General features: G+C 41.8%; 1 protein-coding gene across 17 annotated transcripts in view; it reads left to right on the plus strand.

The window, feature by feature from the left end:
• TMC5 (transmembrane channel like 5) overlaps positions 1-16,420 on the plus strand; it is a 63,644-nt gene that overhangs the window by 25,092 nt on the left and 22,132 nt on the right. For 10 of the 17 annotated variants that reach the window (XM_065558907.1, XM_065558905.1, XM_005307202.5 and 7 more), the window contains 9 exons: positions 6,099-6,266; positions 7,090-7,307; positions 8,080-8,187; positions 10,419-10,535; positions 11,911-12,010; positions 13,132-13,222; positions 13,604-13,852; positions 15,237-15,388; positions 16,061-16,205. In XM_065558907.1, the coding sequence (XP_065414979.1) occupies positions 6,193-6,266; positions 7,090-7,307; positions 8,080-8,187; positions 10,419-10,535; positions 11,911-12,010; positions 13,132-13,222; positions 13,604-13,852; positions 15,237-15,388; positions 16,061-16,205 (1,254 nt within the window). In that variant the 5' untranslated portion in view covers positions 6,099-6,192. Of the gene's footprint in view, positions 1-6,059; positions 6,267-7,089; positions 7,308-8,079; positions 8,188-10,418; positions 10,536-11,910; positions 12,011-13,131; positions 13,223-13,603; positions 13,853-15,236; positions 15,389-16,060; positions 16,206-16,420 lie in introns of all 17 variants that reach the window. The other 7 variants (XM_065558901.1, XM_065558910.1, XM_065558915.1 and 4 more) reach the window with 3 other exon arrangements.

The following is a 16,420-nucleotide window of genomic DNA, read 5'->3' on the forward strand; positions in this document are numbered from 1 at the left end:
TTCTAAAAAAAAATTCTTCTTCTTGTGAAAAATTACTAATTTTTGACTTTTTGTCCTGAATGAAAACAAAAGTGGAGGGTTTTTTTCAAAAAAGTTAAGTTTTTTATGCGAGGGAAATACTGTTTTCCAGCCAGCTCTCCTCAGTAGGCTGTGACTATACTGTAAACCTGGCAATTCTTTTAAACCCTATGCTTTTAAGTTGGGTGTGGGGTGAATGTGCTAATTACTAAAAAACTGGTAGACTATTTTTTTTTATCTAGCACACACCAATTCTTAAAAAAACTTATTTATCGAGTGTTGTTAAAGAAAAATTCTCACTATTATATTAATAACTGGGAGTCAATCCTTCTTCAAGCAAAACCCCCATTTTGTCTGCTGCAAAGAGGAAGGATTAGGTTTTGGATTTTATATATATATATAACTATGTATACTTGCATAACTGATTAATTTGGTCAGCTGATTACTGGCTTAATATGTTACTTTAAGGCTCTTGCAATCTTTGGTCTATCTTGGCATGTGTGGGATTGTTACCGGAACAACATGAAAAGTTTAGCATTAAGTGCTTATGTTTATAGTCTCTTGTGGGCAAATATCAGATTCCAGTCAGTAACTGTTTGCAAAGTGGGATGGGCAACTTCAGAATATATTTCAATTGCTTAATATAGCTTTTATTGACAAGTACTCAAAGGCATTAATCTGGATATAGCTGTGTGACTAGATCATGATATAATACGCAATACTAAAACATGATATAATATATTATAGTACACTTGTCTTTGTATTCATTTATTTTCACATAAACATGGATATTTTTGTGGTGTGCTATCTGCTGGGCCTTTACCCTATGTTCCTAGCATTCAATGAGTATACTCCCTCCCCTCAGGGTTGACCTCGACTAGCTACATTGAAACAAAAACTACAGTGTCTTCTCTCATTAGGATTGTACAGTGAGGGTATGTCTACACGATAGGATTAATCCGAATTTACAGAATTCGAATTTTGGAAACAGATTGTATAAAGTTGAATGTATGCGGCCACACCAAGCACATTAATTCGGCGGTGTGCGTCCATGTACCGGGGCTAGCGTCGATTTCCGGAGCGTTGCACTGTGGGTAGTTATCCCATAGCTATCCCATAGTTCCCGCAGTCGCCCCCGCCCATTGGAATTCTGGGTTGAGATCCCAGTGCCTGATGGGGCAAAAAACATTGTCGCAGGTGGTTCTGGGTATATCCTCACCCCTCCCTCCTTCCATGAAAGCAATGGCAGGCAACCATTTCGCGTCTTTTTTTCCTGGGTGAACACTGCAGACTCCAGGGCTGGCTCTGGCTTTTTTGCCGCCCCAGGCAAAGAAGCCTCCGGCCGCCCCCCCCCGCCCAGCGCAGCAGGGGAGGGCAGCCAGAGCCCCGGGGGGAGGGCAGAGAGCCCCGGCCGGGGCTCCGCTGTCCCCGGCGGCCAGAGCGCCGGGGGGAGGGTGGCGAGCCCCGGCCGGGGCTCCGCTGTCCCCGGCGGCCAGAGCTGGAGCACCGCGCCGCCCCCCTCCAGGTGCCGCCCCAAGCACAAGCTTGGTGGGCTGGTGCCTGGAGCTGGCCCTGGCAGACTCCATACCACTGCAAGCATGGAGCCCGCTCAGCTCAAGACAGCAATCATGAACATTGTAAACACCTCGCGCATTCTCGTGCAGTTTGTGCTGAACCAGGACCAGAAAAACGAGGCAAGGAGGAGGCGGCGACAGCAGCGCAACGACAAGAGTGATGAGGACATGGACATGGACACAGAATTCTCTCAATCCGCAGGCCCCAGTGCTTTGGAGATCATGTTGTTAATGGGGTAGGTTCTATCCGTGGAACGCCGATTCTGGGCCCGGGAAACAAGCACAGACTGGTGGGACCGCATAGTGTTGCAGGTGTGGGACGATTCCTAGTGGCTGCGAAACTTTTGCATGCGTAAGGGCACTTTCATGGAACTTTGTGACTTGCTGTTCCCTTCCCTGGAGCGCCAGAATACCAAGATGAGAGCAGCCCTCACAGTTGAGAAGCGAGTGGCGATAGCCCTGTGGAAGCTTGCAACGCCAGACAGCTACCGGTCAGTCGGGAATCAATTTGGAGTGGGCAAATCTACTGTGGGGGCTGCTGTGATACAAGTAGCCAAAGCAATCACTGAGCTGCTGCTACGAAAGGTAGTGACTCTGGGAAATGTGCAGGTCATAGTGGATGGCTTTGCTGCAATGGGATTCCCTAACTGTGGTGGGGCGATAGATGGAACCCATATCCCTATCTTGGCACCGGAGCACCAGGGCAGCCAGTACGTAAACCGCAAGGGGTACTTTTCAATGGTGCTGCAAGCACTGGTGGATCACAAGAGACGTTTCACCAACATCAACGTGGGCTGGCCAGGAAAGGTTCATGATGCTTGTGTCTTCAGGAACACTACTCTGTTTAAACGGCTGCAGCAAGGGACTTACTTCCCGGACCAGAAAATAACCGTTGGGGATGTTGAAATGCCAATAGTTATCCTTGGGGACCCAGCCTACCCCTTAATGCCATGGCTCATGAAGCCATACACAGGCAGCCTGGACAGGAGTCAGGACCTGTTCAACTACAGGCTGAGCAAGTGCAGAATGGTGGTAGAATGTGCATTTTGCCGTTTAAAAGGTCGCTGGCGATCGTTACTGACTCGCTCAGACCTCAGCCAAACCAATCTCCCCGTTGTTATTGCTGCTTGCTGTGTGCTCTACAATCTCTGTGAAAGTAAGGGGGAGACCTTTATGGCGGGGTGGGAGGCTGAGGCAAATCACCTGGCTGCTGATTACGCGCAACCAGACACCAGAGCGATTAGAAGAGCACACCAGGAAGCGCTGTGCATCTGAGAAGCTTTGAAAACCAGTTTCATGACTGGCCAGGCTACAGTGTGAAATATCTATTTGTTTCTCCTTCATGAAAACCCGCCCCCTTTATTGACTCATTCTCTGTAAGGAACCCACTCTCCTCCTTCCCCCAGCTTGCTTTCAAACCAAATAAAGTCACTATCATTTAAAAATCATTTATTCTTTATTAATAGATTATAAAAAGAGGGAGGGAACCTGGGTGGGGTTTGGGAGAAGGATTGGCAGGAAGAAAAAGGCCACTAAAAAAAGGTTAAAAAAATGACAGCCTTTTGCTTGGGCTGTCCACTGGGGTGGAATGGGAGGTGCACGGAGCCTCCCACCCTCGTTCTTACACGTCTGGGTGAGGAGTCTATGGAACATGGGGAGGGGGATTACACAGGGGCTGTAGCGCCAGTCTGTGATCCTGCTGCCGTTCCTGAAGCTCCACCAGACGCCGGAGCATGTCTGTTTGCTCACGCAGCAGCCCCAGCGTTGCATTCTGCCTCCTCTGATCTTCCTGCCGCCACCTCTCATCTCGAGCGTCTCTCCTCTCCTCACGTTGGTCTCTCCTGTCCTCACGTTAGTCCCTCATGGTGTCCCCACATTGGTCCCTCCTGTCCTCACGTTCACTGGCATCTTTCCTATACTTTGAAACCGTGTCCTTCCACTCATTCAGATGAGCTCTTTCACTGCGGGTGGATTCCATGATTTCCGCGAACATCTCGTCTCGCGTCTTCTTTTTCCGACGCCTTATCTGAGATAGCCTTTGGGACGGAGGAGGGAGGCTTGAAAAATTTGCAGCTGCTGCAGGGAGGGAAAAAAGGAGAGAATTTTTTTAAAAAGATACATTTTACAGAACAATGCTTATACTCTTTCACGGTGACCAACACTATTCACATTACGTAGTACATGTGCTTTCTGTGCAAGGTCGCATTTTGCCTCTTAATACTGAGTGCCTGTGGCTTTGCTGCTAGAGATCACAGACGCAGGTCCGGGCAACAGAATTCGGCTTGCATGCGGCCATGTTAAGCCATTGTCTTTCGGCTTCTGCGCCCTCCTTTCCCACATACCAAGCAAAGCCCGTTGAGTGCTGCAGTTTTCCTGTTTACCTTCAGCAGCAGAAAACAAACTAACCCCCCCCCCATCCAATTCTCTGGATGATCGCTTTATCCCTCCCCCCACCATGTGGCTGGTATCAGGGAAGATCCCTGCTAGCCAAACGCGAAAAGCTCAGGGCCTTTCCCCCCACCCGCCCCCGCGCTTGGCTAACTGCAGGGAAGGATTTCTTTTCAGCCACAGGCAAACAGCCCGGTAGGAATGGCCACCTCTGTCCCCTTAATTAAATTCCCGTATTTCAACCAGGTTACCATGAGCGATATCACTCTCCTGAGGATTACACAGCAAGATAAAGAACGGATGTTGCTTGAATGCCAGCAAACACCGGGACCATACGCTGCCAGGCTTTGTCATGCAATGATACCAGATTACTTGCTACTAGCATGGCGTGGTCAAGTGTCCTACCATGGAGGATGGAATAAGGCTGCACTACCCAGGAACCTTGTGGAAAGGCTTTTGGAGTACCTCCAGGAGAGCTTCATGGAGATGTCCCTGGAGGATTTCCGCTCCAACCCCAGACACGTTAACAGACTTTTCCAGTAGCTGTACTGGCCGCGAATGCATCCCAAGTCCTCAGGGCAAAGTAATCATTAAAAAACGCTTGCTTTTAAAACAAGTTTTATATTTTAAAAGGTAAACTCACCTGAGGTCCCTTCCATTGGGTCATAGTCTTGGATACTGGCTTGGGAGGGTACTTCTTTCAGGCTGAGAAAAAGATCCTGGCTGTTGGGGAAAACGGAGTGCTGTGTGCTCTCCACAAGCTCGTCCTCCTCCTCTTCCCCCTCCTCAGAATCCTCAGGTGTGGCTGATGAGATTACCCCCGCCTCAGAATCCACGGTCAGAGGTGGGGTAGAGGTGGCAGCCCCACCTAGAATTGCATGCAGCTCGGCGTAGAAGCGGCATGTTCACGGCTCTGACCCGGAGCGAACGTTTGCCTCCTTTGTTTTTTGATAGGCTTGTCTGAGCTCCTTGACTTTCACGCGGCACTGATCTGAATCCCTATTGTGGTCTCTCTCCATCATGCCCTTGGAGATTTTTTCAAAAGTTTTGGCATTTCGTCTTTTCGAACGAAGTTCTGCTAGCACTGAATCCTCTACCCATATAGCGATCAGATCCAGTACCTCCCGTACGGTCCATGATGGTGCTCTTTTTCGATTATCGACCTGCATGGTTACCTGTGCTGATGAGCTCTCTGTGGTCACCTTTGCTCTCCACGCTGGGCAAACAGGAAATAAATTTCAAATGTTCGCGGGGCTTTTCCTGTCTACCTGGTCAGTGCATCTGAGTTCAGATTGCTGTCCAGAGCGGTCACAATGGTGCACTGTGGGATAGCTCCCGGAGGTCAATATCATCAAATTGCGGCCACACTAACCCTAATTCGAAATGACAATTTCGATTTTGGCGCTACTCCGCTGGTCGGGGAGGAGTACAGAAATCGATTTTAAGAGCCCTTTATTTCGAAATAAATGGCTTCGTTGTGTGGACGGGTGCAGGGTTAATTCGATTTAACGCTGCTAAATTCGAATTAAACTCATAGTGTAGACCAGGCCTGAGGTAGCTATCGCGATGTAAAAAATTACCTTTTTTAAAGCAGTGAAGACATAACCAGCTATACTTAACCACCTCTCTTCAGATCTACAGATGAAAATCTCTATAGATGTACCAATTGCAGGAGCTGGGCTCCGGTTTGAAATCAGTGAAATGTATCTAAAGCGAAACAGGATCAGTCTGTAGATCAGGGATCATTGGTTTGTTATATATCTTTTAAAAAAACTGGTTTCTATGTTGTCAAAATGTTGGGAAAATCTTTTTACACAAAATCTTCATGCTCAAGTCTAGTGCTTTAATTTTAGATAAGGGCTTGTATTTCTACATAGTGAAATTTGCTATCTTTGTAACTACCAGTAAATACATGTTGTCCAGAGGGTAAATAGGACCCAGATGGTGCTATACTCACTTGAGACTGTTCTCCATTTATACAGATCTTATTGCTTTATTCATTATTACTCCAGGAAGAATAAAGCCATTTTTTGTCTTGTTCAGATGCTGACATCTATTCTTTTTGTTCCTTGCTATTAGGCAGAAAATCTATTGGATCTAATTTTTGTCTTTTATTAGATTCAAAATGAATCACCCACTAATATAATACTGAAGCAATAAAGACTTCGGGTAAAGAAGATTTCTCACCTACAATCAAGGAATCAGATTCATCATGACTTATCACTATAATGAAGCTTTTGAAAACCCAGACTATCACTACTCAGAGACATTGGAGATTGACAGAAGGTAAGTTTGAGTAATAATTTATAAAAGTTCTGAACAATAGTACTGTTGGTAATAAAGGAAATTGAATATTTAGAACTCATGGGAGTGTGGGGGATGGAACTTGTTACCAGTTCTATTTTTCCCATTCATTTAAATCACTCCTTAGTTCTTGTCTGAGAATGTCTGTGGAGTCTGTCTTTTGCAGTGTTGTTTTAGCCATGAAGGTGCCAGGATATGAGAGAGACAAGTTAGGTGAGGTAATATCTTTTACTGGACCAACTTCTGTTGGTGGAAGGTACAGATCTGAAGAAGAGCTCTGTGTCACTGAAAACTTGTACCTTGCACCAACAGTAGTTGGCTCAATCATACCTCAACTACTCTGTATTTTTACATTTCTACATTTGTCATAGTGGCTTTGTTATTATTTTATACTTTAAATTAATATGTTCCAGGATTTATAGTTGCAGGTACCAGGGATTTGTTGGTTTTATCAATTTTTCAGCAGATGTGCAGCCAAAAAGTTTGCTGCACGCTAGGAGCTTGGAGCCTGATTTTATAAATGCTTATGCATATACTTACTTTGAGTGGTCCTCCCACTGACTTCAGTGGGACTGAAGTTTTCGTCTCTTTAATTCAGTTCATGATTAGCACTTATGTCAGAGCTTTGATTCTAAGGATTGTATATTGTGAAAATGTTTTAAAATGTGGTAAAGTAAGATGATACATAACTTATTTATATCAAAAAATTGTTTGACTACTGCACATCTAGAAACAAAGGCAAATAGATATATCTTACCTTTCTGGTCACTGTTAGTCCCTCCTTTTTGTTTGTTTGCTCACACAGCAGAGAAAGGAATTCATCCTTTCACCAAAAGCTTCCTGAGTCCTCCCTGGATGATGACTCGTTGTACGATTCCTATGAAGGTCGCAGTGGAAGAGGACAAAGAAACCAGGATTATCCCATGGCTATACCAATGGCCTCGATGCAGCCTGGCTTCCAATATAGCCACAGCGCATCGAGGTCGGCTGGGCCCAACACAAATCCATATGGAAATCCACATAGTATGTAATTCCACATAGCAAAATCCTATGTATAACCGACTGTATTTTGGGGATCCATTCCTGAAGTTGATCCAAATACCTGCTCATCTTGATTTCTAAAGGAGCTCTACATTCAAGGCAGGATCAGGCCAGAGCATGTTTTATAGAAGTGTCCCTCTTAGGAAACTAAAATGTAACATCTTTGTGGGCAAAATGAGAGGGAGGAAAACCCTTAGTTTTTTTAAAAAAAAGAACATTTTAGCAAGGATTATTTCCATCCTGTCACTCCAGAGTTTTATTTTTTGTTATGTTGTGCTTGGGAGGGGGAAAAACAGAACGTTAACATTAGTTACCTACGTTTTAAAAAGTGATTAGTGGGGTTTGGGTGCTTTCTTTTCTGGGTGCCCAACTTGAGACGCCATAATGAGGCCCATTTTTTTGTTTTTGTTTTTTTGGAGCACTTTCTGAAAATCAGGTACCTTTATGATGTCTTATGTTGAGCCTCCAAAAATGGAAACACCCACAATCACTAGCTACTCTTGAAAATGTAGGCAGCTAGCATCATTACGTTTGCCTTTCAGTAGTCTACGGCATGGTGTAACTATACTATACAATATAATGATGGATTTTAAATGGGTGTACAGTATTAGAACGAGGGACGAGAATAATTCAAGGATCTATTGTGCTATGCACAGTAGCACTGAGTTTATTACTATATCAACAAACCCAATCTTCTGTGAACTGTTTTAAACATTTCTTTGTGGCTTAATGCTTCTGCTTTTCCCTCTAACAGTTAATCCTTCCTTTGAGTATGAGCCAGAATTAGCATACACATCTCCCTCCACCTTTCATGCCGTGGATGGTCCTTATGTACGCAGATCTTCTGATGTGTCTGATGGAGGTAAGGTTTAAGGCACAAAGATGGAATGGCCAATGAGAACATTGAAACTTTAATCTCCAAAGGAGGATGACAGCTTTCTTAGGCTTAAACTAACCAGACTTTATCCCTTGATAAGATATTTCATACTAATGAATGTGGAAGGTTCTTTATTTAGTTCAGGTGGCTGATTGTCCAGGAGTCCTCACTGAATCCTAGTCACCATTAAATATCAAAATATTTCTTGACAACACTACTTCATTGTACCAGAGCTTCCCGGAACCTTTTGATTGGACCCCATCTCATGGCAATGAAAATAGAGGTGGTTGGGAATTTTTTGATGAATCATTTTTTTATCAAAAAATGCCTGTTTATCTAAACTGAGACTGTTCATGAAACAGGTTTTGATTTGAGGAATCTCCCAACTTGGAAAAAAAAGTTGTAGGGGGGAAAATGTCCAAATGTCTTGACATTTTAAAAACAAAAACATCAGACTTTCCAATTCAGTGACTTTTCACTTTTAAAACCTTTTAGCTTAATTTCAAAGGAGATGGGGAGAGGCTGAAATTGAAACAAAAAGTTTTGATTGACCTGGATTTTTTTTTTTTTTTGGTGAATATTTTTGAGATTTGGACTTTTCATCATGATTCGATCTGAGAAGAAATTTTTAACTCTCAAAAATGTATGTGTGGGACATGCAAACTGTTCCCTTGCCTCACCCCCCCAGCTGTAAATGAAGAGTATGGTATGAAGCAGAGTCACCTATTTAAACGTGAATTCCCTATAAGCAGCTGTACCCCTGTAAATCACTTGTGAAGTTATTCAGGGGGTTGTGGGGCCAAATTCTTTGCTACGGTGCTTCCACTGATGTCAGTGGATTTACACCAGCAGAGAATTTGGCCCATCATGTGTTTGTGTGAAGGATAGTCCTTAGTAGTACCTAAAGGGGTGGGCCTTGGGCAGAGAGGGAGGGGCGAGCCTCCCCCACGGACTTGTTCACCCACCACCCAGGCAATCAAACGACATGTCCTTTGGGACTGGAATAGTGTAGGGTTGAATCTTTGACTAGATACTGGAACGCAGTCAGTCTTAAAATGATGATATTAGTGGCAATTTATTGTCTGTGCCCTGCATAACAGACTATATTGTAGATCCATCAGGTTTCAGCATCCTGTAATCCTTTTCACTGTGACATATTTGGTAACTGTTTGCTGCTTCTAGAATTCCTATAATGAAGAATTCTCTTCTAGAGTTGTTGCCTAGATACGCTGGAAAAACACCTCTCTTAGCTATCCTTAACCAACCTTAACCTTTTAGGAACATGTAAATGGATCTGGTTAACATCTGATTTGGGGGGGAAATTGGAGTCTTACTGGAAAGTAACAATTCTATTGCTTCATGGAAATGACCTGTTTCAAAATTCCTCATTATAGAACATAGAGAGAGGGAGAGAAACTTAATAAATTTCTCCTTAAGACTTTTTATGCTTGGGAAATGGATATCCAGAGCAATCAACTGAAGGATAAACATCCAGACCTTGAGAGTCCAGGGAGTACCTCAGAAAAAAGACAAACATATTTTCCTTTCTCTAATCCTTTTAAATGGATACAAAGAAAACTGGCTCTGAGTACAAATGCTACTATCCCCGTTGTTTATTCAGATCTGAAGGGAGAAATTGCTGAAGACCACAAAGGGAGCATTTGTTAGCAGACACTTTAGACTTTCCTGGTCTTCTAACCCTAGGAAATCTAAATGCAGAAGGGGAATGCAGCTCTGAGCTGCCTGCATCTTCTTCCCAAGTGGCTGCGAGTGACCAGAAAATGGTGTTTGTAAACTTTTCTCGCTCTTCAGCTTCAATAGAGGAAGGTATAAGCATCCAGTGAACATAGAAATGTCAGTGTTTTTGAATATTGGGATAGGGGTGAGAAGATGTGTTGAACTCTGATAAGAAAACGGGAGCCTATCTCTTAGGGCCAGATTCAGATACCCTTTCTTATGCTGAATAGTATGTTATTCCAGCAATAATCTCACTGAAGTCAGTGTGAGTCCTTGTGTAGTAGGGTTTACGGTGCATGTATCCCAGTCTGGCCCTTAAAGTTCAGTTTTCAAGTCTGAAAAATTACACATCAAATGTGGGAGGATGGGTATTCTTTACTTAGCTGGACTACGTGGAAAGTGAATGCGTAATGAACAGGTCTGGCTAAGCAAATTTGGCATTAAATTTCTTAGTTCACTAAAAAGTGTGTCTTGTTCAGGTAGCTTCAGTCAGAGATATAACAGAAGACAAGCTGACCTGGTCTACAGGATGCCTTCCAGCCTTCTTAGACTAGACTCAAATGCAGAAACGTATAACGAAGACAAATATAAACAAGGTAAGTTACTTAGAGAAATAATGGGGGATTTAAATATATTCTTATCCCAGAAAAATGTGGAAGGCCTTGATAGCCAATATAGAACCACAAGAGAACTTGAAACAACTTGCCACAAATGGCAGTCTCTACACTAGTGAAACCCAGCTGTGAAACAGTAGGGGTGTTGAGGGTTGGGCTTGCTAAATACATTAGCAAGAGTTGGGTGTAAAAGCCTGACATGGTTGTGTTTTGCAATATTTGGCCTTGTCTTCACTAGGAAAGAAGATGTATATTTGGCATGTTAGCTAACATGTTCATTAATTGTGCTAAAATCCTGTCTAGATAAGGCAAGTTGTAGTTCTAACACATGTTAACTGGTTGCGGTAAACCTTAAGCTCCCCACAAGGTTTTATTGTGCCTGGCTAACATGGGTTAAAATGATAACTGTTTAATCTACACTAGAATTTTAATGTGTTAATTAACGTGCTACCTGACATGTTTTTAAACTACACCATTTTTCCTAGTGTAGACATGGCTTTTATGCCCTAGCTGATGCTATTTTACATTTTTAGATTCACATTCAAGTGACTCTCTCAAACTGACAATTATTAAAACGCATAAGCCTCAAAATAACAGATCAGAGCACCATATCTAAAAAGCTTTTCAGCAAAAGTACAATTTGTTTCCATTAGCGCTAAATTTACACACTACTACTAACTAAATATCTTTTTTAAACAGAATTAATTTTCAGTTCACTAGGTTTGTTTTTTATGAAAATATAGAAACCAAAACCCCACTAGAAAAAACAGCGAGTAAGAACCTTTTTGGAAAGCTTGAGTCAATGTTTTTGCTTATTTTGTATTACAGTCCATCGTACTAACAGTAAACCATCACTGGGTATGGATAATTTTTGAAAGCATTAAAAACTGTATTCTCCCAATGTATTACAGAAACATTCATTCCAGAAAACTAAGAATATTTAGTGCAATACCACTGCTAGCTATCACTAGCTCTCAATTTCCCATCATTTAGCTGAGTCTTGGTAGTATATTGGATGTCTTATTTCCAAAAAAAGAAGAACAGGAGTACTTGTGGCACCTTAGAGACTAACAAGTTTATTAGAGCATAAGCTTTCGTGGACTATAGCCCACTTCTTCGGATGCATATAGCAAGTGGGCTATAGTCCACGAAAGCTTATGCTCTAATAAATTTGTTAGTCTCTAAGGTGCCACAAGTACTCCTGTTCTTCTTTTTGCGGATACAGACTAACACGGCTGCTACTCTGAAACCTGTCTTATTTCCAGTCTTCCTCCTCTCATTCTTTGTATGAAAGTTAAGATGTTGTTATCTAAAGTTCTGGATGGATATAATTTTTTTTTGTACATCCCACCTACAGAAGAAAAATTGATCAAAAATCTTGCAAGCATGTCCAGCAGAGAGAGAGTTAAAGCAATCCAGAAGACACCAAAGACCATGAAAGAAAAGAGAGACATCAGGTAAAAGCAGAATGTTTATTACAGCTTAGTACTGATGTGAACACACATACTGTTTCTGGCATTTACTTAACAAATGCAGGTGTCTGCATATTTCCTCGCTAGATTCTAGGTCAATTATGGAACAAAACAACTGGAAAATAATAACCTGTTTTAAAGTAGCATCTTACAAGGCAAATCAGCATTCAGTAAGGATGGCAGGATGTGCATTTTTGTTCGATGGGAGCAATGTTTCCTCTCGTTGACAGCAATATCTGTTCTGTTTATATAAGAAATGTCATATGAAATGTGGATTGTGATGTTTAAGAGTTTCAAAAGAGTTTTCAGCAATAAGAGTGGAGAAGAGGCCAAGCAAAAGAGGTTGAAAGTAATGGCTGATTTGTCACTATCACAGTGCCATTGTAGAGGATATCCAAAGCCCATCACCAACAATAAGTAGGTGTTAGATGCAAGGAGGCTAGATTGGCACCAGACTTGTCTGTCCTGAGGCAGATTGCCAGTTAACAGAAAGACAAACAGCAAAGTGCTCTCGTTAAAGTCCACATTTTAATAACTTTTTGGCTGCTACAGAGTAGAGCTGGTTGGGAATTTTTTGATTATCTTTTTTTTCTGAAAAATTCTCCTTTTCAAAACTATAACTGTTTTCAAAACCAGGTTGATTTCTAGATGAATTTTCCAACCTGAAATTTTTTTAAAAAAAGTTTATAAAATGTCAAAATGATTTTTTCTGACAATTTTAATGAAAAATTCTGATTTTTTGCTCTGGTTTGAAACAACTTTCTGTTTTGAAATGTGAAACTAATTAGACTGAAAGCATTAAAAATCTTGAAATTGAAATAAAATGTTTCGATTGACCCAAACTGAAAATTATTTGTTTATTATTTGGCGGGGGGAGGGGCCTTTTTCAGCTAGCTAAATTTTTTGTGATGTTGACTTTTTGTCCAGATTTAGGATGGTAAAAATTTTTAAACTCTCAAAAGTATACGCTGGCCATATCCTGCCCAGCTGTGCTCCTGAGCACGTGCATAACATTTGTGTTTGCAGAAGTCTGTTAAACACAATGTGGTATGTTAAATGAGAAGTTCTTCATTGTTTTAATCACCCTCCTCCATGCTGTTCCACAGGAATAAAGTTCTCATGGAGAAAACAAAAAAATCTGGGAGCTCCAGTACTCAGATTAACTGTTGTACACACTGTCTGTACAAAACAGCATTGGTAAGTGTAACCTGCCTTGTTCACACAAGTTGGGTTAAACTTTTTTTAACTAAGATCTCATTGCTCACTCCAGCATTGCATAGCATATTCCCTTGTGTTACCTTTACTTGCCAATAGGCCAAAGAACCAGTGCACTTTTATTTTATTTTATTTTAATTATTTATTTATTAAGTTGGATTATGGTAGCATTTAAGAGCTCAAGTCAAGGAAAGGCATCCTACAAATGAGAAGAAAGTGAAGGAGGGAAAATGTTCCTAATTTAAAAATACAAATATGAGAAATGTGGGATTGTCTTGTGTGACTTTAATTTGAATACTATGTAACAAGTGCAGTATCAGATTGCCTGTTAATGATCATATTTCTATCTCCTTCTAATATTAGTCCTATCGGCGATTTAAAAATGGCCTGTCAGAATATTTGCACTTATTGCAACTATGGCAGAAGACTCTGAAAGTCATCCGTGGCAAGTTTGGAACCAGTGTTCTTTCCTATTTTGTTTTTCTGAAGTGGTTACTGACTTTCAACATCTTCTCATTCCTTGTAAACTTCAGCTTCATAACAATCCCACAGCTTATAGCATCAGGACCAAATAATCTTTCGTTCAACGGTCTGGAGCTTCTGACCGGGGCTGTAAGTATGTAGAGGCGGGCCCAAACTAGTACTGTATACAAGAGAGATATTTTATAAAATCATCCTAATGTAAAAAAATAGCCAGAAGTATTTTCTAGTAACAGCTCAGTGGAGTGGTGGAAGTTTTAATAGTGTTCTTATTTTCTTCTGGTCACTGTAAAATTTTTAATTTGCCTTATAGTTTCATAAGCTGCCCAGTAGCCTGTATGATATTAATTGATCTCACTCTAATTCCTAGAGCATTTGTGTCCTATTCAAAAACTGCTTGGTGCCTTTTTGACAGCCTCTCAGCGAGCGATTGAATAGGCATGAAGACTGCATTATCCTTTAACCCCTTCTGAATTATCCTAAGACACTATCAGCAGTGAATCTTCCCATGCTATCCTGCTTCTGCAGATATGTTAAGGACTTCAGTTTCCAATGCTGTGAACCTGGCACATTTCATAAGCACTGAATTCTTGATTTTTGCAAGGAGCTGGGCAAATCCTTGCCTAGAGACGGGTTGAAGTCAGCGGGGCATTACTCGAATGGACCTTTAAATGTGTGCTGGGATCTCTACACCATCAGGGCCTAAATATCTAAATATTTTTGGGGGGAAGAAAAACCTAAAGGAAAACATCCCAGTATCCCATATTGTGCTAATTTTACTGACACTAAGCTACTGTTTGGTTGTTTATTTGGTCAGAGAGGAGGAGCTGTTCCTTTTTGGGGGAGGTTAGTTTTTTCCACACCTGACCTTTACAAGAAGGTTGCATCATTTCCACTGTACACGAGGTGGGGCGGGTGTCTATCTAGTGAAATAATAACCCAGACTGGTAGCTAAGACCTTCTCAATGTGAGGATGCCATGTTGTTTTTTTAAGAAGGGTAAATATGAATATTCCTGCTGGAATTCTCTTGCAATGTTGCATTTGTGCATTTCAGTTAACAGTTCTCAGTCTTCAGTTGTAAAACTGTTGTGTTCCTAAGTTTCTGGATGCAAAGTAAAAGTATAGCAAGAAGGGATTAAAGTACAGTATTTACAGAGTGTGTCCTCGGAAAGGTGGCCAAATAACCTTTGATCTAATGCCAGTTGCAATAATTTTAACTAAGGTCCACTCCTTCAAGGTGTTGTGCACCTGCAGCTCCTCCCGTTGATCTCTAGGAAAAGGAGGGGTGCTTCATTGGCCACAAGAAGCACTTGGCACCTGTAAAATTGTGATCAGTAGTTGGGGGGAAAGGAGGGCCTAATCCTGCAAAAACCTTACTAGCAAGAGTGATCTCATTGGGGTGAATGGGTCTATTCCTGTCAATCAAGTTTTGCAGGATCAGACCCTTGAGTACTCCACTTTATTCAATCAACAGCATGTCTTTTGAGTGCTAATCCAATTTCCATATCATTTTAGGGTTATTTTAAAAAAACAGTGCTCTACTACGGTTTTTACACCAACTCTACAATCACGAAAACTGAGAACAATTCTTCCTATAACATGCAGCTGGCCTATATTTTCACTATTGGGATTTATTTCATCATCTGCTTCTTTAGCTTGGTGTACAGGTACAATAACTATATATTCCTCCTGCACTTTAAAATGGATATATCTGTAGGAAGACAAAAATGCTATTCACATTTTAAGAGCGTCTACTAGTAGTAGTAATAATATCCTTGGCCACTAATTTGGACATGCTGCTGTTGACGAATTCCTGTTTCTAGTTCCTGATAGTAATAAAAGAATCTGCTGAAATTAAATACGCTGTCATCAAATTTCCCCAGTTTAGGGCTACACAGTGTCCAAAGTGCTGCCAGACCCACCAGACAGGGTGTAGAATCACTGCAAAGACACCAATGACCCCCCAGAAGAATTCTGGCTTAGTCAGTTGAGTGTAATCCCGTTATGAATGCTGCTGTCCATAACTTCCACGGGTGATTTGCTGCATTGAAATGGCCCTTCAGACGCAGCCATTGCTGACATGGAATAGGGGAAAAGAAGGCAGGAAGTAGCAGGGTATGTAAAGAGACCTGTTGACCTCAGTTTCCCCATCTGTAAAATGTGCATAAAGGGAAAGGGGAGTGACTGTAACTGAACTCTACATTCACTAATCAAGGAAGGTAGTTTTCTGTAGTTTGCAAGACTGATTCCCCCCCCCCCACACTCTGTTTGGGTCTTTCCTCTCAAAGACTCCCTGCCTTTCCCTAATACTGATCTCCTGCGTGTAACTTCTACTGCAGCATGGCAAAGTCCTTCTGTAAGAACTTCATCAATCTTCAGACTTACTCTGGAAGTGCTGCCAAGCTTCTCTGCATCTGGGACTTCAATATAACCAATGAGAAAGCTGTGAAACTGAAGCAAAGCAATCTCAGTACACAAATAAAGGTACAGAATGAAATGGATCGGAAAGAAATCCTCTCCCCGTGTGAGCAGATCTAACTCTCGGTTTGAATGTATGACTTGCTCAAGAAAGTGCCATCGGATACTTCAGAGATCCAACTTCTTCCTACTCCACTAGTTGACTATGTGAAGGTTTTCTGTTAGGAGCCATTTACTTACCTGCCATTGGCTTAACAATATATTTCTAAAGGAATTTTTTT

This window comes from Chrysemys picta, chromosome 10, assembly GCF_011386835.1.
Source record: "Chrysemys picta bellii isolate R12L10 chromosome 10, ASM1138683v2, whole genome shotgun sequence".
In the NCBI taxonomy this organism is placed as follows: Eukaryota; Metazoa; Chordata; order Testudines; family Emydidae; genus Chrysemys; species Chrysemys picta.